Source organism: Phalacrocorax aristotelis, chromosome 1, assembly GCF_949628215.1.
Source record: "Phalacrocorax aristotelis chromosome 1, bGulAri2.1, whole genome shotgun sequence".
NCBI lineage: Eukaryota > Metazoa > Chordata > Aves > Suliformes > Phalacrocoracidae > Phalacrocorax > Phalacrocorax aristotelis.
In genome coordinates this window covers 25,875,183-25,899,221 of record NC_134276.1, presented here as the reverse complement: position 1 = coordinate 25,899,221, position 24,039 = coordinate 25,875,183, and the positions used below count along the sequence as shown (strand labels likewise).

The following is a 24,039-nucleotide window of genomic DNA, read 5'->3' as shown; positions in this document are numbered from 1 at the left end:
TCAAATAAAATAATGTTCGCCTGGAATTGTAATGGACATATTTCCTTGGCAGTACCATGGGACCACAGACTCGATCATCTGATTTGACATGCCCAGGGACCTATGATCATCTTGGTACTGCCACATGACCAGCTATCCTATAATCAGCGATCTGTGCAAACACTGAGGTCCACGTTTGAAACATATTTGGAGAAACTTAAAAACTTTTTTAAAATGTAGTGACCTTCATAGAAGTTTTAGGATGATGGATCTGAGATTTCATTTTATGACGTTCTTGTGGGGTTATTTTCTGTAGGAGAGAATGTTGTCGCCCTCATGACTCTTAACAAACACTCTGACTATGGACTATTTTAAATTTTAATAAAAATGGAAATAGACTGCTCTTACCCATCCAAGTTTTCATCCAAACTGAAAGTCTTGCCCAGTTTTGAATTATCTCAGAGCTAAGACTTTTGCAGTGCAGTGAAGGGAAACGTCCTCTGAATTAGCCTAGGGTTCTCTGGAAATAAAATGGACAGGACACTGAGGCCAACTCCTGCATTTGAAACATTTTTCTTCCAGAAATTAACTTCATTAAAACCTACCAGACTTTTGGATTGTATTACTGTGCTTCCTATGGATTCTTAAATTCTCTGGCATTTAGACTTTTAATCTAATGTGTCAAAATTCAGGTCTGGAATAGGTAATGTTTTAGTGTCAAAGATTTAACAGCTTATACTGTATATTCAGAGAAACATTCTGTGGCCTTAATCTAATCTTTGTGGTGAAGTATTTAGTGATATGCTATATAAAGTATTGACAATTTTGCGCTGTGGCAAAGCCTTTGCACTTAGTCAGTAAGTGATTTATTTACATTAAAATGCAAAAAAAGCACTGCTAAACCTGCCAATAAATAATAATATAATATGCATTTCATTCTGTAATAAGTACATCATATATCACGACCAAGATAAAAGTATGCAAAGCCAAAAACTAGAAGAAAGAACACACAGTCTGGGCAAGACAGCAATATAAAGTCAGCAGTCAGCAATAAGCTGCTTTTTATTATCAACATGCCTGACCAAGATCAGTGTCTGTGCTGAGAGAAAGCGGAGTACCGAGTATTTGTGCAACTAAGGATCCAGACTCTGAGAGTTCACCTCAAAATGGACTTATATCTGAGTTTACTAAGATATAACTGTAGATATAGATATATGGGAAAAAACATGTTTGGGAGATGAAAGATGATTAAACTAAAAAAGATTACCCCCAGAAGACAAAAATATTCCACAGACCCTGGGTTTTTTTAAAATAAAAGTTGGAATACTATCAGGTATCTCTTATGTAAGAGGGCTATCAAGATAGCCCTTAATTTTGTGTTTTGTATAGTGTAGATCACATGATGGCTTGAATTGTTCAAGCCTTGTAAGGACTTAACGGTTTTAGTCTTATCTTGGGGGACATATAATGCCACTGAGGTAAATAAAAAACAAAAAGAAAAGGAATGCTAAAAGAGAGAAACAGGTTTAAAAAGCCCTAGTGGGAAACCCCCAGTATTCCAAGCAAGCAGGGACGAACTCAGTTCTTTCTGAAGGCAAAAGTGCATTATTCAGGCTCAGAAAATGCTTTTGAAATCAAACTTTTCAAATGTGACAAAGCCTGCACTTTGCATGTGAATGACAGAGAGCAAACTCTAAAACTGCTCCTTCAATGTTCTCCTATAAAACTTCTTTTAAATAATTTAGCATGAATACAAATAATAAATAACAGCAAACTCTACAATAGTAAGAATTGTTGTAAGCTGGAATGGATACATTTACAGTTTTTATCTCAGCTCACCTTCTCTTCTGTGCAATGTTTCCATTTTGTATAAAGTTCTTAAGAGATGGTTTAAGTTGCATTAAATGGAATGCAGATATCTGAGCTAAAAGACTAGACCTTCTTGATGGGAGCTCTTTTCTTATTCAGAAATTGTGTTCAAATGGTTGCAAATGCTAAGGAGTGGTCACACAAGCAGCTCAGGGCACTCAGCATTTAATTCCAAGGCAAATTAAAAAGAAAGTGTTAGAGCAGAAAGTGCAAGGTTGAAAATTGGACAAAATTAAGAAGGAAAATTGAGTTTATGTATCCAATTTAAAATTGGCAGTATATACCCAAAAAAACTTTCTAGGTATGGCATGGCAAATAAAAGCATTCAGTTTTGCAAAGGAAGTAATTATTTTTAAATCTGAGGTTACTCCTATTCAGAGAAAAACTCCCAAAAGATTCAAAATTCTCCATGACAAGGAACGATTCCGCAGCCTGGGCGTGATTCGTCAGGAGCCTCCAGCAGCTTGCTAGGTGGGCTACTCAGGAGCTTGCAGAGCTTAACTGGCAGGTAAAGGTATTTTCCCCAGAGGAAGGTTGTCAGAATTAAGCTGTCTTTGAAAAGTAACTCAAGTTTGATGAATTGACAAATATCAATTAAATTAAAAAAAATAACCACTTAGATTCCAAAGTAAATTGCTATCACGTTGCATTTTAAACTAAATTTAAATATACATTGGGTGGGTTGCAGCTAGGCTGGTTTCTACATCGTCTACTGAGTTTTTTTCCAGCAGGGCTAAACTATGTATTGATCAGGTTATGCACATTCTCACTCTAAGTGTGCTCTAGCCCATTCCCCCTCGTGGTTGGATTTGTTTTTTTAAAAATATTGTGGCAGTATCAAAACAGGACTATACAGAGGTGAGCCAGATTGGACAGCAAGTGGGAGAGCTTGTCACTTTTTTAAGTTCCTCAAGAGTTACATTAAGACAAACTATTAAAATCCAAACTATGACCCTTCCAACTTTTATCTTGGAATGTTTGGATGTAGCTCAAGTGCTAATGCAGCACATAAAGCTTTCTCTGCAAGGATATCTAGATAAGCCTCTTAAACATGCAAATCTTGCAATTCTACATTATGCTGCTTTTTCCTAGGAAGATTTTCCTTATTATTGCTATCACTAAGTCTCTTGCATTTCCAAATACACTTTTTAAACCTTGTTTGAGGTGCATAATTGGAAGAACTAGCTGAAGTCCTAGCCACCTTGAATTAGGCTAGGAATTGTTTGTTTTCAGTTATTTGCCAGACTTATGTCAATAGATCTTTTTATTTGGATTACAGTGATTGATGGGTTTTTGCTAAAATATTTCATATCACATGGACCTGAAATATTTGTGAATACAAAATATCTCTGCTGATAATCATCCCAATAGCCATTTTCTTCTCTTTCTTATAATTCTCTGAGTAATTCCAAACAATAATATTCTCCTTTTTAATAACCATTACTTTTCTAAATATAAATAAAGCTTACCAAATACCTAAACAGAACTTTTGAATGCTTTCAGTTATGGTACTTCACAAAGAGCCAGGCAAGTGCAAATAACACTAAAGTACTCAAAACAGAATGTATTTTAGAACTGGAAGTCAATAATGATTAGGCTTGATAGCGCAAACCCTGGGACAGACTCATGCTTACAGCTTCACCTGTCTCAGAACATCTTTAGTGCATTTGTGTTTGAAGATTTTGCAAAACTCCTGCAGGTTTACAAAAGTGGCTGCCAGAGATCACTCCTCTCACTCCCTTCAGCCTCTCTCACTCCAGCAGATGTCTGAAGCAAGGAACAGAGAACATGCCTGAACCTTAAGGTTCCAGTAACAGTAGTTGTTGTTTAGTGACCATCATACTCATAAAATAAGGCAGATTTTTTGAGCTGTAGGCCAGTTTCCAACCTTTCTGTTATACAGAAACATTTATATGGTATAAGCATGTTTACGTGCTCTGGGGATACAGAAATCATTCTTTTCCTCCAAGAATGATGCCTAAGGCTACTCTACCAAGGCAACTTTTCTTCAAAATTGAGATCAAACTGATTTGTTTAACAGAATATGTGTCATGGTTTTCAATGGAGTTATCTTTTTCCCAAGATGAAAAGGACATGCTAAAATCTGTAATCACTATTCTGTTTCTCAGTTTATGATTAAAAAAGCCATGAAAGAGTCTTCATAAAGTAAGATATCCAAGGGGAGCAAAATACACAAGTCAATATTATGTAGGAATAATACAACATTTCTACCTACTTCACCATTAACTTAATTTTTTATCTAGCAAGACAGGGCTTCAGGGGTTTACAAATACCATTAGTAGTTAACCATGAGTAGTTAAGTTTCTGAAAGCTGTTTTTATCAGTCACATGGCATTTATGTCTGTTTCTGATCTCTGAAAGAAAAAATGTAGTTAAAATTCTGAAAGCTTTAAGCGTATAACTAGCATTAACAAAAATATAAGACAAAATAGATACTACATAAATTAAATAGGGATTAAGGAACATATGCATGCACAGACAGATGACTGTTCTTGTGCATTAGGTGATCATCTTAAATTCAGCATTTAAACTCTGCCTAATTCCTTCAGCTTCTCAGTTTCTGCATCTGCTGTGAGTATTCTCACTGTTTAGAGGAAAAAGAAAGAGCATAAACTGCAGCAGAGTATTACAGTAGCACACCTGTTATTGTGGCTTTTAGCATAGGCAGGCAGCAGGAACATATATCTCAGTTTACCAAACAAAGGGCATTGAAAAAGGTACCAGAAGCAGAGAAGTGACGTGCAAGAAGTGTCATTGGTAGAGCCTGTGCCCTTTTCAAAACTTCACATATAAGACTGCAGGCTTCTCCAGGTTGAAAGCTTTTGCTGGTTGTATTGGAGGGAGAGGAGTGAAATCTGATCTCTACAATTTAGCCAATTAATTTTCATCTAAAATTTGGATATTTAAATATCTCTCATTCCTGATAACCCACCGGGCCTGGTGGACTAGGCTTGCTGTTCTCATAGTTTGATTTTCTTCCCAGAGAAACGAGGGATGTGAAAGGAAGGCAAGAGGGAGTGGGAGTGGAGATGGTGCACACCAGGTCTTGCCTCAACATGGAGTTAAGACATCAGCAGAATATTATCTGGACCTGGGAGTTAGGGAACATATGCAGTTCCCACATTATAGAGAAAGCAATCTGTCAAATGAAGCACATAAATTCCTTATACAGTCAGAGGAAAAGACATTGGTGTCTTTGAAGAGCTCCAGAGGGAGATCCCATCTGATTGAGTGCAGGCATTTAAGAGACTTAGACAATGAAAAAAAGAAAAATGTGCCTCTCCATTCATCTCTCTCACTTCCAAAAATTTACACAGGGAGATTTATATGTTGCGATGATCAGTGTCCTTCTGTCATTTTGACAAGCTTCTTATAATTGAAATGCTGCAACTCATAAGCCCTCTCAAAACAGGGGATACAAAACATTAAAACTGAACAATGTACATATACTATAAATAACCCCTGGAGCTAGTTTTATCTAGTCACCATGTATAATGATATTTCTGGTTTAAAGAGCACACTCAAATTTACACCCACCTCCCTTTGACTTTGGCTGCTTCAAAACTTAAAAAAAATATATAATTCATTGCTTGTGTTAAACTGTAGCTTTAGCTACTTCCTCTCTCCTAATGATTTGTATTTCTAGAAAAAGATTTTCGATTATGTACTTACCTGCTGCAGTTTTGCCACATAATATTATTTTCTTTTATGTGTCTGTTCTTTACCCACTACTTTTCCCCAAGCTGACATTCAGAAAGGAACTAACCATACCCCTGTAGTAGCAACTAGAGATGGGCCTCTAATGAAGTTCACAGAATTCATCCAGGCTCTGCAAGGAGCAACGTGGCAGGTCTGACGCCTAAACAGAAGCTGTTGAGAAAACCCTTTCCTCCTTATGAAAAAATAAAGCAGCATGTGGGATGAGTGACACAAATCCTATTAAATCATTGAATAAGAACCAAACAAGCCATCACCTCCCTCCAATCTATTTTTTAAACTTATCCTTCATGATCGAAAAAATGTCATTTATAAAATGAAATGTCTCAGGGTAGGAAGTGAAAATTTATTGTCCTACTGTTTCTACAGAATTCACCTAATCACCCCATGATGATTATCTCAGAAAAGTAAATAATTGTTCCAAAGTATTTTTCAGATTTAAGATTACCACACCGACATTTGACAGAACTAATGCATCTTGCTTTCCTGTGGCCTCCTGGTTCACCACTTTCAGCACCTCCTGCTCCCCGATCCATTCCCCACCTCTCAGTGTTTTTCCACCATACTCCAGTCCTCTCCCAGCATTCTTGTGTTGTCTCCAGTTTCCACCTTCCACCTGCTCATGTCCCCCCGTTTCATTCTCCCCAAAATCTCCCAAAATCCCCATAATTCTGGCAAGAGACAGCATGTGCTTTAGCTGTAGGTATCTTTTCACTGCCTGGGCAGTTAGCACATGTACCCTCATCCATAGCTGCTCAGAAGCGATATCGGCTGATATCTCCTCATCTTCAGCTTATAGTGGGCAGTCATTTGAGTCTTCTGTGTCTGTCCAGCCACAAATCTTGATTAAACTTTGAAGTTTGATCTCTTTGATGTTTCTTCACATCTTTCAAACTGGCTGGAAACTATCTAAAATACTCAAAAGTTGTGGGGGAAATGTCACAGCAGTTGAGGAAGCACCAAGACAGAACAGTATTACTTTGTCCTCTTAAGACAACAAGCCAAAAAAAAAAAAAAAAAGAAAAAGAGAGAAAATATGAAGTAATTACTTAAAGTATAATTACTTTACATATAAGTACCAATAAAATATAATGGAAGAAACTCAAAGGAAAAATACATTTAGCATTTTAATTAAAACTATAAATTCCAATAATGAACACTTAGGAAAGGGCTATTACAGAAAGCAAATGAAACTAGACCATCCTGAAGGAAAAATTAAGAGAACTGATTTTTAAAAGGTATTTAAAAATATTTTAATTGATAAGATGCAATATGTTTGAGTTTTATTTATTAAGGAAGAATAGAAATTGGAGTTTTATTTATTATTATTTGTCTTGAACCAAATTACAAAGGCCTCCAATTAAAATTACGTTCCCCTGGCACTAGGAGCTGTACTGTAACGTGATTCAAAATCAGGCTTCAAAGCCTTGATTCTCTGTTCCACCGGTTTCTCCTGAGTGTCGAGATGTCAGGACAGGAGGCTGATCCTCCAAATCTGGATCTGAACCTTTGCCAGACTTCCCTCTTGGTGACTAAATGAACTGTGTTTAAGCCTGGCTTTGGCTTCTAGCATCCAGGATTTCTATTCTTCCTCCCTCCCCATATCCTGCTCTTTTGTGCCCCAAAATACAATGGACTTTGAAGAGAAATCTTTTTATATCACCAGAAAGATAAAAAAATGAGACTGTCCAAATCTGCCCACTCGGGCTTATTTTAATATGTCAAACCAAATAAACAAATCTTAAATGCCTTTGGAAATGCTTAATTTTAGACATTCTTCTCTTCAGCTGTGCTGAAATCTGTGAGTTTGAAGAATTTTCTCTCTTGTCTGAAGTCTCCTTTTGTGTTCAAATGTCAGAGCTGAGCTCAGGCTGTCTCACCACTAACAAAAGTAACCAACTGTCCCAAGGCAAACTGCAGTACAATCAAACGGTTCAAACACAATTATGTTTCAGAGTCATGTGCCTCTGACATCCAATGTTGCCTAGCTTTGAGAATTGGGGTAAACTTTATAACTATCTGGCATTATCCATGAAGTTCCTATTATTCATTAAGACTATTGAAGGCAATTGAATCAAATGTCAGATTTCGCACAATTATTTTCCTGAGGTTGAACAAAATCAGTCTCAGCAGAGTCAGCACGATTTATTCTGACATCTGTCAGGTATGACAGAGGGGCAGATTGTCCATGTAGAACATTACGGATTTAGTTTTCAGAAATGTAACTATTTTGACATGCAGTTAGCCATTTTTAAGTGCAAAGCTTGTAGGGCACTAACTGTGGCTTTGAACGTAAAAGCAGTAACTTCCCACCAGAGCATGCAGTTGCAGAAATACTTCTGAATATCAGATTTTCTTTAGATCACTTTTTAAGCCTTGTCTCCCTCCGTGTGCGGGCAAAGTATAGTAGTAGCCTCTGCACACTCAGCTCTGCATGAAGCATGCCTTAGATGAAGTGCTGTTTAATAGTGGGGAAACCGAGGCACAGCCCTGAGGAAGAGTCGTTTTATGAAGGAGCAACGCCGGCCACAGTTGTGACAGTTTTTGTACCAAGACAAAGCGCGGGGGAGGCTGCTGGGGAAGGAGCGAGGCAGAGGGCAGCTCGGCGCCCCCCTCACGGCCCGGGCACCCGGCGGCTCCTCACAGCCACCCCTGGAGGCGTTAAGGTCACGGCCCCCCGAAGACAATAGGGACCCCCAGCCCGACCGCTCCCGCAGGGCCGGCGGGAAGCGGCTCCGGTGCTCAGCCTCGCCCTCTGGAGGAGCAGCTCCCCGTTGGCGGCAGCGCAGCCGGCGCGGCTGTTCTCCTCAGGGAGCCCTTGAGGGGCGGGGCACGGAGGGGCAACGGGCAGGACAGAGCTGGCTCCCGGTGCCTCGTCCAGCGCCCCGCATCCCCCGGACGCCCCCCGCCGCAGAACCCCTCGGCGGGGCCGGCCCTTCCCCGCGGCGGCGGGAGGGCGCTTCCCTCCCGGGATGGCCGTTAGGGCGCGCTCGCGGGCCGCCGCCGCCCAGCGCTGACCGCCAGATGGCGCTGCCGCCCCGCGAGCCACCGCCCTACCGCCCTCCTCTGCCGGCTCCGCCCGCCAGCGACGTAACAGCGGCTGTCCACGCGCGCGCTTCGGCAGGGGCGGGGCGCGGGAAGAAAAGAGGAAGCTGGCGGCGCTGCGCGCGCACCGCAGGGCGCTGGCCGAAGCGGGAGCCACGCCCTGCCCCTCCTCCCTCCTCTCTTTCCCCTTCCCCCAGCGCGTGTCAGCGCCGGGAAAGGGCGGGTTCGGGCTGGCGGCAGTTCGGCGCGCGGGCGCGGCCATTGTTGGCGGGGAGGGCGGGAAACCACTCGGTGGGGCCCCCGCACCCCGTCCGCCGCCCCCGCCTCAGGGAGGCGCCGTCTCCCCTCAGGCAGCCACAGCCGGGGCTGAGCCTCATCCTCCCCCTCCCGCCGCGGGCGGTCGGGCGGCAGTGCCGTTCCCAGCATGGCGGCTGGGCCCTTCCCGGCTGCCTCGGTCGCCGCCCGCGCTAAATGGCGGAGGGCGCCGCCGCCGCGGCGGGAAGGGGCGCGTCTGCATCGATACGTGCCCGCCCTGAACCAGCGGGGGAGCGGGCCCAGCCGGCGCCGCCCCTCAGCCGCGCTCGGCGGACGTGCTGGCTATGACTTGGCCCCGGGGCCGGGGCTGGGCCTTGGGCTGTGCCTGTGAGCGCGGCGGTGTGGGGACAGCAAAGCTCGGGTCCTGGTTTTTGGTGAAATACAGCTTCCCCAAGCGAAGGAGGGGAAAAAGCAACGCTTTTTTTTTGTTGTTGGTTGGTTGGTTTTTATAAGCATGCTACTGCCAAGCAAGTTACTTGAGGCTAAGTATTGGAGGGTTCTGGGTGAAATCTGGTGGCCTGGAGACTGTAATGTTAACAAAATGCTTTTTGGACAGAAGGGGTGAAAAACTTTATTTGTTCTTTATCTACTGTATGGATTTTGGCGGAAAAAGCCTTTGTGCTGGATGGTTCTACTGCCTGGTGTCCAAAATCCCAGGGAGGTTCTCTGCTGCCATGAGAGCTGCTGTTTCAAAATGGGGTTTCTCTCTGCCTCTGATGTGATGTTATGCGCATGCTTGTCATAAAGTAAATATAAATTAAAGCACGTGCCACCTTTCATTTGGTGTGATTATGCCAGGCATTGGGAGACTTGCAGGTCCATGTTATAGTAGGACAACCACAAGGACTCTTATGGAATTACATTGGTATAATATGGGGGAAGTTGGCCAAGGCTCTTGTATGTGTTACACACAAACTCTAAATTTTCATAAATTTTCTTTGTTATTTTAGTGTAACACATAAGCGGAGCTTGGTGGGGAGCTAAGTAATGTGAAATAGTATAGGGATGTTTCAACAATTGTAGTTGCATTTATTTAAGAAAAAAGGATGTGCTTTTTATGTCACGTAAGTTCTTGAAGTAATGTTAGCAATATGAGGAATATAATGTTACTTCTGTTGCTTTTGTGGCTCTAGAAGTTTTAAGAGTTCCAGGTTAATAGTAATGGATTTTTTTTAAACTGCATTTAGATACATCAATAAATACTTACCTCACAGCAAAGCCATATGGTTGCGTTTAACTTATTTTTGAATAATACTGAAACCCAGTAGCTAAACCTGGACGCTTAGGTGTCGAACTTCCAATGAAGATCTGGGAATGGTGCCTAATTACTTTTCTGGGCCTGGGATTAATGCCCTTTATTTATTGTTAGCTTGATGAAAATTGGTTCAGGGTATAACTTAGAAGGTTTGCACTGTTTGAATTATCTGCTATTCTCTTGTTCTCTCATAATTCATATTCCATCCTTTCCCCATCACCACCTATCTTTAGCCACCAAAAATATCTTCTTCTCTGCTAAGCTTTCTCTTCTTTGTTCTCGAGTACTCTTTAAGTCCAGAAGGTGCTGTTCACCTTTTATTTTTTCCATTAATTTCTGGTTTCTGTTTAGAAGTGGATTGCTAACATAAATGTTTCTTCTCAATAGTAGATAGCAAAAACTTTTGGAGAGGAAAGAATGTCAAATTTGACAGAACTGCATGAATGTTTGTGTATCTTGGAAGCAGTGTTCTTTTTATCCTGTGCAGTGGGATTTGGGGTTTTTTTTGGTTTTTTTTGTTTTTTCTTTAAGTATTCTGGCACTTAGCGTCAAGATAGAATTTTTAGATACATTTACAAATTTTCCAGATGTTACTAGATGTCTGTCTTGATCCTTTACCATCTTAATCTTTGGAATCTGCTCCAGAGTTCTTCAATGAAACATTGATGATGATATTTTTTAGGAAAAATGGTTCAACTCGTGTGTCAGATTGCCAGGGCAGCCCTGGCGCTGGCACGCAGGGATTGCTTCGCAGCTCTTGATACCTTTAATGTCCTTTCCCACACACCATGCACCAATTTTCATCACAGTGTGCTCTGACAGTTGTCCAGTTAGCATGGGTAGTAGCGTGCGGAGGAAGTAGACAAATCTGCTTAATTCAATTACTCTATTAGATAAGGTTATTCTTTACCAATTTTAGTTACCATTATGCTAACAGCAAGCATAACTGTACTTCAGCTGTTGTAATAACAAGTGAAACACAGGAGGAACGAATGACCTGCGAACAGTTAACGTGCTGTCCACAGCTACTCCCCGACTGGTGAGTGGGGAAGGGCACCCATGTTGGCTCGTGTTGCTCAGGGTAGGGTAGTGTTTCCCCACTCCAAACTGGGGCACGTCATTCTGCTTGCTTTGTTCTGGGTCCAGCAGCGGGACTAAGGCCCTAGTGCTTCTTCTCTTGAGTGCTTTACACTGCAGATGGGCCTACTGGTGGCTTTTCCTCTAGGCCTTCTGAAGACCTTTTCCTGAATTTTGCTTTACCCTTTATGGGATTTGTGTCCGGGACCTCCTGAGTGTTACATGGGTCATGAAATAATTTTTTGTGTCATCCTATCACTATCCTTTTTATCTGCTGCAACTGTTTTCTTCTTCATGTTACTTTTCACTACTAGTCTCCAGCAAAGACCGTGTAGTTTCCACCAGTCACACTCATTTTCCTTTCTTACAGCCAGCAGGGTCATGCCCTTGTCATGGTTTTGTTGGCTATGATCTGAGAATTCATCCAGGACTGCACTGAACTGGTAGTGTTTGGATCAAATCCAGAAGAATCCAGGACACGGGCAGAATATGGTTGCTTGACATGACAGTCCTGTTTGCTGCCTAACGGCCACTGTTGTGGTACAACTTGCAGCTTATGGCACTGAAAACTGGGAGAGCATCCTGTGTGAAATACCAGGTTATTATTGCCTGGTTACACCCTTTCTTTATGCATCAGCCTCTGAGCACTATCTGAGACTGGCTGTTAGGTTAGCCAGGCATTGATAAAATAAGGGGGTTTTGTAGTTTTCTGGCCTGTTTTCTCAATTTAAGATCTCCTGCTTGCTTTTTCCTACATGTGTCAAAATTACACAATTCACGCTATAAGACCAAGAGTGTGATTGGGAGGCGACACAGGTGGGACTGGTTGCTCTGAGTCACTTTGGTGGACATGGACCCATGTAAATCCTGAGGTTGAAGGTCTCTACAAAATGCAGTGGGAGCTGATGCTTTCTTTGTAAATGAGAAGTGCTGTATTACCATTTTCCATAATTTAGTGGTTTGTCTTCCCCAGAAGAGAAGCATTCAGCTTTCCCAACTGTTTGAAAGACATTAGCCTCTGTTTTCTACCTTCCAGAAGAACTTCCAATGGTAGGTTTTTTTGGGCGTAAGTTCTCCTCCTGTAGCTTTGCCTGTGCAAAAATGATTCAAAATTTATTGGACAAATAAGAGAAACTACGTTTAGTGGAAGCAACTCAAATGCATAGCCTGGTGATGAAGTCCTGTTTGTAGGATGGGGGAGACCAATACCCTAGTCTTACCAGAGAGCTTATATATTTCATAGAGCATAGTTGTTGGCTAAAACTGGCAAAACTGTCCTGATCTGTTCACATCAAGGTGGATGCCACAACTGGTAAAGCTGATCTTCATGCTTGTTTCCTCTTTGACAAGAAGGAGAGGAGGGGATTTCCTGCACAGACACTTGTACCCAGTACTAAAGTGATACTGTATTTCTTCTCCCTGCTGATCTTTGAAATGATGGGACAGCTGATATAAAATGCATTAGGTCAAAGATGAAGCTGAGCCCAGCTCTTCCACATCTTGGGTAGCTCTAACCACAACGAGACAAATGTTTTTTAAGAAAACAGATTAAGTCCTATTCCAATCTCAAAAGGTAATTTATAGGTGTAACTAAACACACTGGGCTGAAGGAGCTGTAAGTTACCTGCTTCAGTATAGATTTAGTGACATGAGACCCCTCGGCTTTTGTGAAGCCCAGTCACACCATTGCTTAGTTAGTAAACACTGCAGGAAGATACCCTTCAGTAAACAGGCACTGGTTGGTCACATTTTTTAAGGTAGTCGTGGTAAGAGTTGAAGTATTTTGAAGTTAGTGATTTTTTTTGTGAAGTAGAAGTTAAATGCATCTTAAAAGCTATATGTGTAAACATGCGCGGTCACTAGTTGCAATGTGCCAGTACAACCACTGTTGCAGATGGTGCCAAACTGAATGAAAACGGATGGCATCAGGAATTTGACTGCTGCTTAGAGCAGGTGTTTGTGATACAAGAAGCACAGTTCACTTCCTCCACCTCGCAAGGTGGAAGAAATAGTAGAATAGATAAATGATGAGCTAGCATCCACTCTGAGGCAGCTGAAGATGGGATAACCCAAGAGGATAATTCGTGTGCTGAAATAGGAGCAGATGTCAATTAAAATAACTTGTCTGGCCATTCAGATGCTGGTTCTGTAGCATGTCTCAGCAGTACAGGCTTGTCAGACAGCCTGTTTGTGAAATTTGGTGTTGCCTGACATAATTTGTTAGAAGGTGGGGAGTTGCTGTACACGTTGTGAAGTAGGGTAATAAAAAAGGGGCTTTTAATCATTTGAGCAAACTCAAATTACAATTTGATGTTAAAACCAACTACATGCCATTTTAAGTTTTCATTTTTTAAGTAGGAAGTCCAATATGAAACTAGTTGCTTTTACTAGAAACAGAATAAATCTATAAGTTTTCATACCAGGCTGTCTGGGACAGTTGGCTATTGCACTTTAAAACTTCTGCAGTAGTGTGCAAATGTTTTCCAGAGCATTTTGTCCCACATCTTTTCTTCAACTAAATTCCTTTCTTTTACCCTTCAAATCTTTCTCTCTCATCTTGGGTGATGCACCATGTTGATACAGCTTATGGCTTTCAGTCCCAGAAATTAGCTCAGGATTCTTCATTTGGAAAACATTTTCATAAACTTGTATTTGGAACACTCTGTTGGTACCCTGGCTCCTGTCCTGCCTAGTTTAGAGCAATAGTCCTTAAGAACTGCTGCAGGAACACTTTAAAGATAGATAGGACTTCAGGATTTTATTTTCTTTTATAGGATGGATGTTATCACTACGCAAGATCAATGCGTTGATTGCAAATTAAAGGCCAAATTTACCAGTTCACTGTCTGAGAGATTAAAAGCTCTTATAAAAAGTAATTGAGTCTATTTCTGAGCTGGTGTGAGTTTGCTTTTAAAAAAATAGTCAAATACATGAAATGAGGTAAGGGTTTTGTTACATTATTTTCTCATGGTACCGCCTCTTTAGGCTCCCTTTTCTCCCATGTTGTGCACCTTTTAATCATTGAAAAAAACCTGAAGTGTATATCCTTATTGTTCTATGTCTTGAAGTTAGTATTTCCTCAATATTTTTCTATATTGTACGGCATTAATCACAGAATGGCAGGGGTTGGAAGGGACCTCTGGAGATCATCTTGTCCAACCCCCTGCTTGAGCAGGGACACCTAGAGCAGGGGGCACAGGAACGCATCCGGGCAGGTTTTGAATGTCTCCAGGGAAGGAGACTCCACAGCCTCCCTGGGCAGCCTGTGCCACTGCTCTGGCACCCTCACAGGAAAGGAGTTTTTCCTCATATTCAGGTGGATAATCCTCAAAGACATAGCTAGTGGTTTACAAAAATGCAAACATATAGATTATAGAAATGAACAGTTAAGCTTAGTGGAAGAAGATTAAGTCAGTTATGTGGTGACACTATGAGGGAAATGGAGAAAAGCCAGCAACAACCTTAACTGTCTTTAAAGAGGAGTTTAATTACTCTAGAGCATCAAACACTTCGAAGGTTTCATCAGATCACACAGTTATGGCTTGTGTCACTTTTGAAAACCTGTTTGAAGAAATCAGTAGCTTGTGGCAGCACATCCTCAGGCAGGAAAGCACAAAGGAGAAGGTGACTGGACAGGAAGGAAAAGCAAAGCTTCATACACAGATGTATTTAAAAAGTGTAAATATCCTAGGTTTGGGGGAAAAGAGTTCATCCTGGAAAAGATTTCCTTTGAAACCAATTAAATTAACACTGTCTTCATATTAGTATTTTTGTACCATTTCTTTGGGAAAACTGCTGAGATCCTAATAGCCCATCTTAGGTGAATGCTTCTACATTTTAGGGATCCAGATTGCTCTGAACTTTATGCAGAGTCCCTGAAGAGCTTTCTCTTTCCCAGCAACCTAGCTAATGTGCATGGTTTTGCCTGCTGACTTGAGAGACTGAAGAGACTCTCCTTGACCGTTTCAGATGGATAGCAATACAGTTCTTAGAAGTTAAAAGGTTGCTAACTGCAGAGTTGAGTTTACCAGCTTTCCAGGAGAAAGATGCCACAAGTTAGTTGTCTGTGTAAAAGCTCTGTAAATATTTAAGCAACACTATAGTGGGATGTGAGGGAAAATTCCCTTTGAAATATTTTATCTACAGCATAGAAGGCACACAGAAATCTATTTTGAGAATAAAAGAGTTCTTTGTATCCTAAATACTTTTTTTGGGAAGAATTTTGTATAAGGAACCAATCTGGCTTCCTCCCCCAGCCCCTGTAGGCAAAACCACCAGTGGCTGAGAGACCTTCTTTTACACAGAGCTTCTTTTGAGAGTGGAGGAGCCCCATCAGTGCAGCAAGAGCAAAATATGGTATTTGGTCTCTGAAATATTTCCACAAAATCATACTTCGCGGATCTAGGCTGTACATCAGAAAGAATTCTATCTAAACCGATTTAATATTAGGGAGGAGGGTTAAATAGCACTGGTATTTTTTTTTATTTGGAGGTCGGTAATTTGTCACTCGAAGTTGTACAATACATTAATTATCAGAACAGTTGGACCTATTGAAGTGAAAACCACAAGTTATCAGATAAATTTAGTTGTGTAATTTTCTCATAACCCTTCACTTGGAAGCTGTTTCTGCTTCCAGTATAGGATGAGGTCTGGCAGTGAGGTTAACCCTGACCTCTGAGTGTTCTATATGGACTTGTTCATTTCTGCCACATTCTTTCAGTTTAAATTTAGATTTGCTGGCAGCTATTATGCCTATTGCAATACGCTTCATGGGCAAAACATTGAAACAAATATTCCTTTTATCACAGATGTTTTTGCTGAATAAGATTAGTGAAGAACACTTGAAAGCTGAAAAACTGTGCAGAAGCCTTTGGTCCAAAAGGCACAAATAGCTGAATGTCTGGAATGTATTTACTTCAGTCTAAGGAAAGAGCAAGTAATTGTTTAGGTGATGGACCATAATCTTGTGCCCTGTTCTACCTCTGTAATTTGTTATTGGTAGTAATGAAAGTTCAGCTATGTAAGTGAACACAGAATCCGGATATGAATGTGTACGTGTAACAGAAACATTAAGCTTGCTGTTCTAAAACAAGCTGTGGTTGCTGTAGGAAGTAGCAATCTACGACTAAATTTTATGTTTGGCTGATTGCTAAATACGTCTTAGTAAACATTAAACAGTTGGGTTAGTTCTTCATATACAATAACTATCTGAAGCATAATAGCTGCTTTTGTGACTGCTTTGAGTTTAAGGAAGTGCATACCACTTAATTTTATATTTAGCACAGAGGGTGATACTTCTGTTTTGTGGTATTTTTATTCTTTTTTGTCTAACTTGAGTGTATGGGACTTGAGAAATCCATATGACAAAGGAGTTCACTTTCAAGGCCAGTATGTCATTCTCTGCCTAATGTATGATGTGATCTTCATAGACAAGGTTGCTCCACCTTGAAAGATTTGTTTGATGAGGGATTCTTTCATCTCACTTTCTACTACTGCTCATCCATCTAGGATAGGATGAGAGAAAACGGCCTCAAGTTGTGCCAGGGGAGGTTTAGACTGGGTATTAGGAAAAATTTCTTCACTGAAAGGGTTGTCAAGCACTGGAAGAGGCTGCCCAGGGAAGTGGTTGAGTCACCATCCCTGGAGGTATTTAAAAGATATGTGGGTGTGGTGCTTAGGGACATGGTTTAGTGGTGGACTTGGTAGTGTCACATTAATGGTTGAACTTGATAATCTTAATGGTCTTTTCCAACCTAAACAATTATATGATTCTGTATTCCAAAGTGACATAGAAAAAATGTTCCTGGAACACACTTCTGTCTCTAACCTTTTCAGGTTTTTCAAAAGATAACAGCATTCCTATGCATTGCTGAATGATTGTGGCGCCAAAAAAGAAAGGAGACCTTGAGAGTATATGGAAGGGAGTGTTCTCCCTGTACACCTTTTTAAGGGAAAAACAATGAATAAAGCAGACCATGATTCTTAGATAATTTAGTGAGATTTTTTTCCTCCTGAAGGGCAAGACACAAAAGCTCCAAAGATGCTCTGACACTACTGCCTCTGCAGTTGCTATGGGCAGGAAACACTGATACTCAGCTTTTCTGAGCACTTTGATAGCATCCAACCTAGTTACTAGGGCTGAACACTGGGGAGCTGTGTTCCTTGTGAATGGATTAGGCAGAATTTATTCACTGGTTAGAAGTCCTACTGTGCAGGCTGTATATTTTTGAATGTAAGTAGCATCATGTTTTTGCTGTTCAGCAGGAATTTCAGGCAACCTTTGAAATACATGGCCAATCAGCATTTGTTCCAAATGTCACTTTTGTGCCAAATTTCCAGTTAGTGAATGGCACTTGTTAACTGGGCCCATTTGGCTTTATCTTGAAGGATAATGAAAACCCATCTTTTTTTTCCTCATGCCCTTAATAGACACAATATAGGGTCTTACTGAAATAAAAAGACAGAAGTGAATGGAGAAAGCTAGGAAAGTTGTAGTTTGGGGAAACTCTTTAGGACTTGTATTTTTAAGGAATGGCTGTGTTTTGAGTTCTGTTACAATAAAAAAAGACATTTATAAAAATAAGGGGGTTTGGATGTGTTGCAGAGTGTTGGTGAATGCTGGAAGTGTTGTTCCAGTAGGTAAATATTTGTCAAGACAAAGGCAAAGTGTGCCTCCTAATGCATGGAGCTGTATTTTGTACTGTAATACTGTATCAGGTATGTGCATTATTATATGCTTTTGGAGTGTCTTCATCAGAAATGTGTGGGAACCTTTTTTAAAGTCTGCATTAATTTTCGTCTTTGCATTTTCTATGGAAAATGATAAATTGGAGACACTCCTCCGGCCCCCTGAAATACTCTTTTGTCTCATGGAACAGAAAATGAAATGTTTGCATTTGTGTAAATATCTCCTACTTTTCATTGAACTCAGAAATCCTAGCTTCTCATGTAACCTCAGTTCTTGTCTCCTGACAAGTACAATTTTTGCATAGCTCACTGAAATCAAACACAATTTATGAATTTCCTTGTGTAATTGTTGCCTCTGTTGCTTCAGAATTGTTTACCACTGATCGGTAAGAAGGCACATTCTTACAGCTCCTTTTTCTTAAATTACAGTTTAACTGCATTGAGAAATAGAACCTTCATATTAGATTTTGACAGACTTAATGTTCATTGTTGCTAGATTTTAGGTTGTGTTGTCCTTGTTGTTGGGTTTTTTAAGCATTCTTTAGTATTGGAAAGATCAGTACGTGAGGAAGCATAATTACAGGAAAATGTAGAATCTTTACTTTGTCTAGAAATGAGTGTTGTAGACATTTATCAACATGCACATTTTCTGTGTAAGATCATCTCTCTCAGAAAGGATTCAACATGAGGAGTGTCTTTTGATACTTACTTTCTGTGGAACATCCTGTATTTCCTATATTTTACTTTAAAACTTTGGGAAGACAATGGGAAGTAATGGAAGAATCTGTTCAAATAATTTTTATAGCTACAGCTGTTGAAATACAGCTTAGCACTTTTAACAGCACTTCAGGGAAAATACTCGTAAGTTATAAAAATTTGGGAAATTCCAAATAAAGATTTGAAAAACTGAAGATTAGATATTTAATTTTCTGTGTTTCAAAACAATCCCTACAAAGATAATACTAGCCCCCCTGAAGGCAACATGCTTCTCTCAGTAATATGGGACCAGATGTCTGACGATCTGGAGCCTTATTCTTAGTTACTGTGGTGGAGATGAGCAATTCCATTAGTAAAAATATGTCAGTGTAATACTAGAGTGAGTGTCCTGGATTCTATTTCTACAGCTTTTTTTCTATGATAGTGAGCAAATTACAATTACCTCTCTGTCCCACTTGCGAAACCCTCAAAAGGAAGCCGATCACTGTAAAGATTTATCAGGTAAGAATAATAACAGTATTCATCTAGCTCCCCTAGGTATCCTGGAGTGTTGGTATGATGCCTTTAGGATTTTGGTAGGATGGCAATGTGCTATTGCTGTTTGTATGCTCAGCCTGTTAGAATTGTTTACTATGAAGTGACCTGTGCAAGTTATTTATTGTTTGTGAAAGTAAGACAGATGAAAGAACTGAAGTAGCTTCAGGACAGAACTAACCTAGGGAGCTGTAGCTGCCTGTGATGACAGAAAGGTCAGTATGGCTGTGTTGTGAATCTTTAGAAGATATTTGAATGAGGAAAGGGAGGCATAATGCAGCAGCATGCACAGGGCCTGCCGTAGAAAGATGCTCAAGAGGGGTCACTGCAAAGGACTTTGAGGAAACTAAGGAACAAGAAAAGTGTTTTCAGCAGTTGCATTACATTGGATTAATATTTTCATTATACAGTGAAGGAGTTCAGATAAAAGGGGAAGATGCATCCATGAAAACAGAAAGTGTTTGAGACCAATAAAGTATTCCCAATGGATGGGCAGAAGAAAGCTGCAAAACTTGACAGAATCTGGAATTATATTAAGGAATAAAATACAGTGCACATGATGACCTTCAGTGTTCTGATTCTTATTGACAAGCAATCAGTGGAGAGATGCTGAAATAGAAGTGACTTAAAGAGGAGACATTAAAGTTACTTTGGTTTTGGTCTTGGTTGTGCTTAGCTTGAGCTGGCAGTGGTTCACCCAAGATGAAGTGTTAGAAAGCCATTCAGATATACAGAAGTGGAGTGTGATCATTTGAGTATGAAGAACATCTATAAATATCTGTCATCAGGATTGGAGTGTTAATTGAAGCTTTCTAAATGGAGAAAGTTACCCAAGGACAGGGAAAGAGCAGGTCAGCTTTTTCCTTGAGGGCTAGAAGAAAAATGAGAGTCTTCAAGTTACAAAAAGCTTGAATGTTTAAAGACTTCATGTATGTTTGGTTTCTTTTAGACCCAACCAGAAAAAGGATCTGAATGGTCAGACTCTATGTCGTGTCTTATGAAGAAACTGGAACAGTTGAATTTAGATATTGAAGAAGCTCTGAGTGCTGGCTCTTCTCCCTCCAGTACTCCTACCAAAAGGCACAAACAACTGGTAAGGATGTGTGTGTTATACGATATGTTTTGTAACATTTAGGTATCAGATGCTCATCAAGCAATGGTTTTCAGATCTGGTTGTGTTTCTCGATAGGATGGGGTGCTCAGGTTCAAGGATGAAGTAAGAGTTTGCACTCAATAAAAACGAAATATCATTCATAGATGAAATCTCTTCTTAGACAGCTAATGGCCAAATAAACGGAAATGTCATAGGATGAAACTTGATGGAAGGATTAATTTTTCTGTCAATATGGCTTAAAATCATTAAACACCTTTTTTAGAGGGGAATTTGAATCCAGATGTTTGCATTTGATAATTTTTCAGGATAGAATACTGTTAACTTAAAGTCCCAGTGCTAGCCTATTTACATTCACTATATTTATTTAAAGACACAACAGCAAGAGAGACACTATGTACCTTCATTAAGAGTTGAATTAATATTTTTGTTTCTTTATTTTATCTGAATATTTGATTTCGAGCTGCATTCTTCTAGTTAAGAATATTTTGTGGTGGCAGGTATCATCAGTTGATGACATGCAGTTTCCCAAACTTTTATTTTAAGGGCAAGCGGGATTAAGGAGCAATATTATTTTAGTAATTTTAAAATAAACAAGGTTTTTAATAGAGGCAAGTAACTGGAGAGAGAACAGTGTGACAAGTAGGAGTGTTTGTTCTCTGCTTTAGGCTATGATTAAAGTCAGTTCTTAAGATAGAGTTGTTTGGATTTGCATCTCCAAATGTTAGTGTTGGCTTGAAATTCCTGGAAGGTGAGCTTGTTTGAATGCTTTTGCCGTCGCTGCTGTTTCAATGCTGCTTCATTTTGTAAAACTAAATTCTTTAAGTAAATGTCTGTACAGATCGCAGTGTAAATGTTCATGTCTCAAGGTGGGACATTCAGAATCTTGCATCTTGGTGTTGCACTTTGCAATATGGGTTTTTGTATTCTGCAGAGAGAGTGTTAGTGACAGAGGCCCGTGACTGTCTCTCATTTCTTATTGTACATGTCAGCAAGTCAGAACCAGCTCTGTCCAGCTGAATTAATTTCATCATTAACTTGACTATTAATGGAAAGTGTTCTGTCTTCTTGTAGGCAACTGATCAATGCCTCCTGTCAAAATGCAGTGGCAGGTGTAGTCTGCTTTTCTGCCCGAAAGTTAAATCCAAGCCCTCAGAGTTTAAGCACTTCCTGTTGTGAGGCAGTCTGGTTTTGGTAACCAATGATGTAATCACCTGTGGTTTTATGGCTGTGCCTGTTCTACTAAGGCAAAAACTGTGGTTTGGTTAGGCATCGTTCTTTTTCCATGATGGCTTGAACATGATAGGATACTGGACTTCAAATCCATTGCTGGAGTGTTTAATGAAGGGCATGTAGACAGCAGAAAAACAAATCCAAATAGACAATGTTTTCAAATGCCTTTTGATACATAAGAACAGCATCAAAAGTGGTTGCATAACAAATGCCACCACTAGCATCCCAGATGCTTGCATTTCTCTTACTGGAGCCTAGTGGCAAGACATCTTCTGAATACAGAGTCCAGGACTTTGGTCACAGCCTTCTTCCTGGGACATATTCCCTCACCAAAAGCCTGTGCTAGTGATACAGATCTGGTCATGCTTAATATGCAGATAAAACCTACCTCCAAGCCAGTCTCACTGTCTTGGCACACTTCTTTCCCTTACCAATAGTTGCATCTTTTTTGATAAGTCAAAAAGATTCTAACATAAGTGCCAAAATTACCATTTTCCTCGATATGATATGTGAGCCTTTTTATCAGGTCGTGTCGTCTTCCCATTCTGAAGCAGGAGAGCTTGCTTCATTTTAGTTTTCTGTGGACAGGCAAACATTGTGTGAATCAGACACATTTTTATTGTGGCCTTATCTGGCAGACTGGAAATGTCCTTTAAACCTTCAAGAGCCAATTTTGCTACAGGAGCTGGAGAGGTCATTTAACACAAAGATCTTTCTGATGAGACCAGCAAGACCAGAGCAAGAAAAGAGTCAGGGACAATCTGTTGTGGAACTGATGATGGGATGCCCTTTGCTGTCTCCTGCAAAGGTATTTGCAGTCAAACCATTTCTGAACAAGGGAATCAGCTGCCCTAATTTAAATACTTAAGAATAATTTGCCTCAAAACAGGTTTACCTTAGTCTTCCCGTATAGTCAAAGAAGGAAAAAACATCCTCCTAAATCTTTTTATAAATTTACTGTGAAGAAACAGATTTTGAAAATCTCAGAACGACCGTTGCAGTGGAAAAAATGAACAAAATCTTGTTTTCATGCAATTGTATGATCTTCTATCAATTCATCCTGTTTGGTCCATATGTCGTCTTATAGCTTGAAATTTGTTCCACATGTATCAAATGTTTTATTCTTGTCACTCACAATGAAACTTGAATAGGAAGAAGATTTATCTCAGACATATGTTTATTAGTAACTGTGTAAATTTGGCTTCTATAAAATGGCGAACCACTTATGGGCTCTTCATATGTTTTTATCCTATTTGAATTGTATAAACTGGGAACTGATGCAAGAAATTATGATTGAAAAGGATTTGGGGTGAAGTGCTCACAGATGCAAAGCCAGCTTGTAGATCTCTCTCAGAAGTAGGTGACTACTGTATGAGTGGCAACATGTTTCATGGAGCTGCTGCTCTGAAAATTGGTCTCTCAAGAGTGTGGGCAATTTTTAACAGATGACAGAGTATTTATTTTGTATGGCAGATGCTGCGTCTCAGAATCAGTTCTGTAATTTAATCACTATGTTGAGCCAGTCAGGTTTCTGCTGAAGGATTTTTTCATCTGTTCATGGAAGTAACTCTTTGATATTTTATTATTCTTTACATTTTCCTGTTGTGAAGTTATCTGTCATTAATAATACTCCACTGTACAAAAATTTTGCAGAAAAGAGTCTAAATATTTGCTAGTTAATGAAAATAGACTGGGTGAATAAATGTTACAGGACTTATTGGGTGAGAGTAGCAGATCTTGTAGTATTTTGGTGAACAAATTTAAGGTATTTTCCAAAACACAAGTTCTAGAAAAATGCTAAGAGGTTTCACTTTCCTTGGTCAGTCTTCTGTGTGAACTCCAAGTTACTGCTGGCCATTTTATTTTACTGGGAAATAGCATTGGGCAGTAGCAGTGGCTGGATGACTCTCTATCTGCTCTAGAAAAGGTATAAAAAAGTTAACTGGCATCAAATTGTTTTCTGAAACATTCTCTCACCAATGCTATAAATGCATGCTCTAAGTACAAAAAGCTGGGCTCTCCGAATGTACGAACAGCAAAACTGCTGTTTTCATTTGCTGTAGGTTTCGTTAAGCAAAGCTTTGGAAAACTGCAATTAATAGTACTGTTCCTCTAAAACCTGTACCTTTCCTATGGGAAAAAAAGTCTTTCTTAGCAGTATAGGAGGTACTTTGTAAATGAGATAGCAGAGAGAAAACAGTCTTGCCGTAAACAGTGTGTTTCACTGTTCTTTAATGCATCTGCTTCATTGCCATTTGATGTCTAGTAATCGGTTTCAGTGCAGAAAAACTAGCAGATCTGAAGAATAAGAATCATCGTTTTTAGTTTTAGTCCTTTATCATTCATGGATAGTGACACAGAAATCCTGTTTGATTATAATTACCCTGTCATCTATTAGAGATACAACTTTCATTGAACAAAATTTTGTCTTTAACTTAACATATTCTCTTAATTCTTTTGCAATAGTGTATTATCTTCA

The 24,039-nt window shown here is 40.0% G+C and overlaps 1 protein-coding gene across 5 annotated transcripts in view; it reads left to right on the top strand.

The window, feature by feature from the left end:
• STARD13 (StAR related lipid transfer domain containing 13) overlaps positions 1 to 24,039 on the top strand; it is a 309,280-nt gene that overhangs the window by 57,061 nt on the left and 228,180 nt on the right. For 4 of the 5 annotated variants that reach the window (XM_075084943.1, XM_075084952.1, XM_075084931.1 and 1 more), the window contains one exon: positions 20,166 to 20,309. The exons of the other annotated variant lie outside the window; for it this stretch is intronic. In XM_075084943.1, the coding sequence (XP_074941044.1) occupies positions 20,166 to 20,309 (144 nt within the window). The remainder of the gene's footprint in view (positions 1 to 20,165; positions 20,310 to 24,039) is intronic. 5 annotated transcript variants of the gene reach the window in all.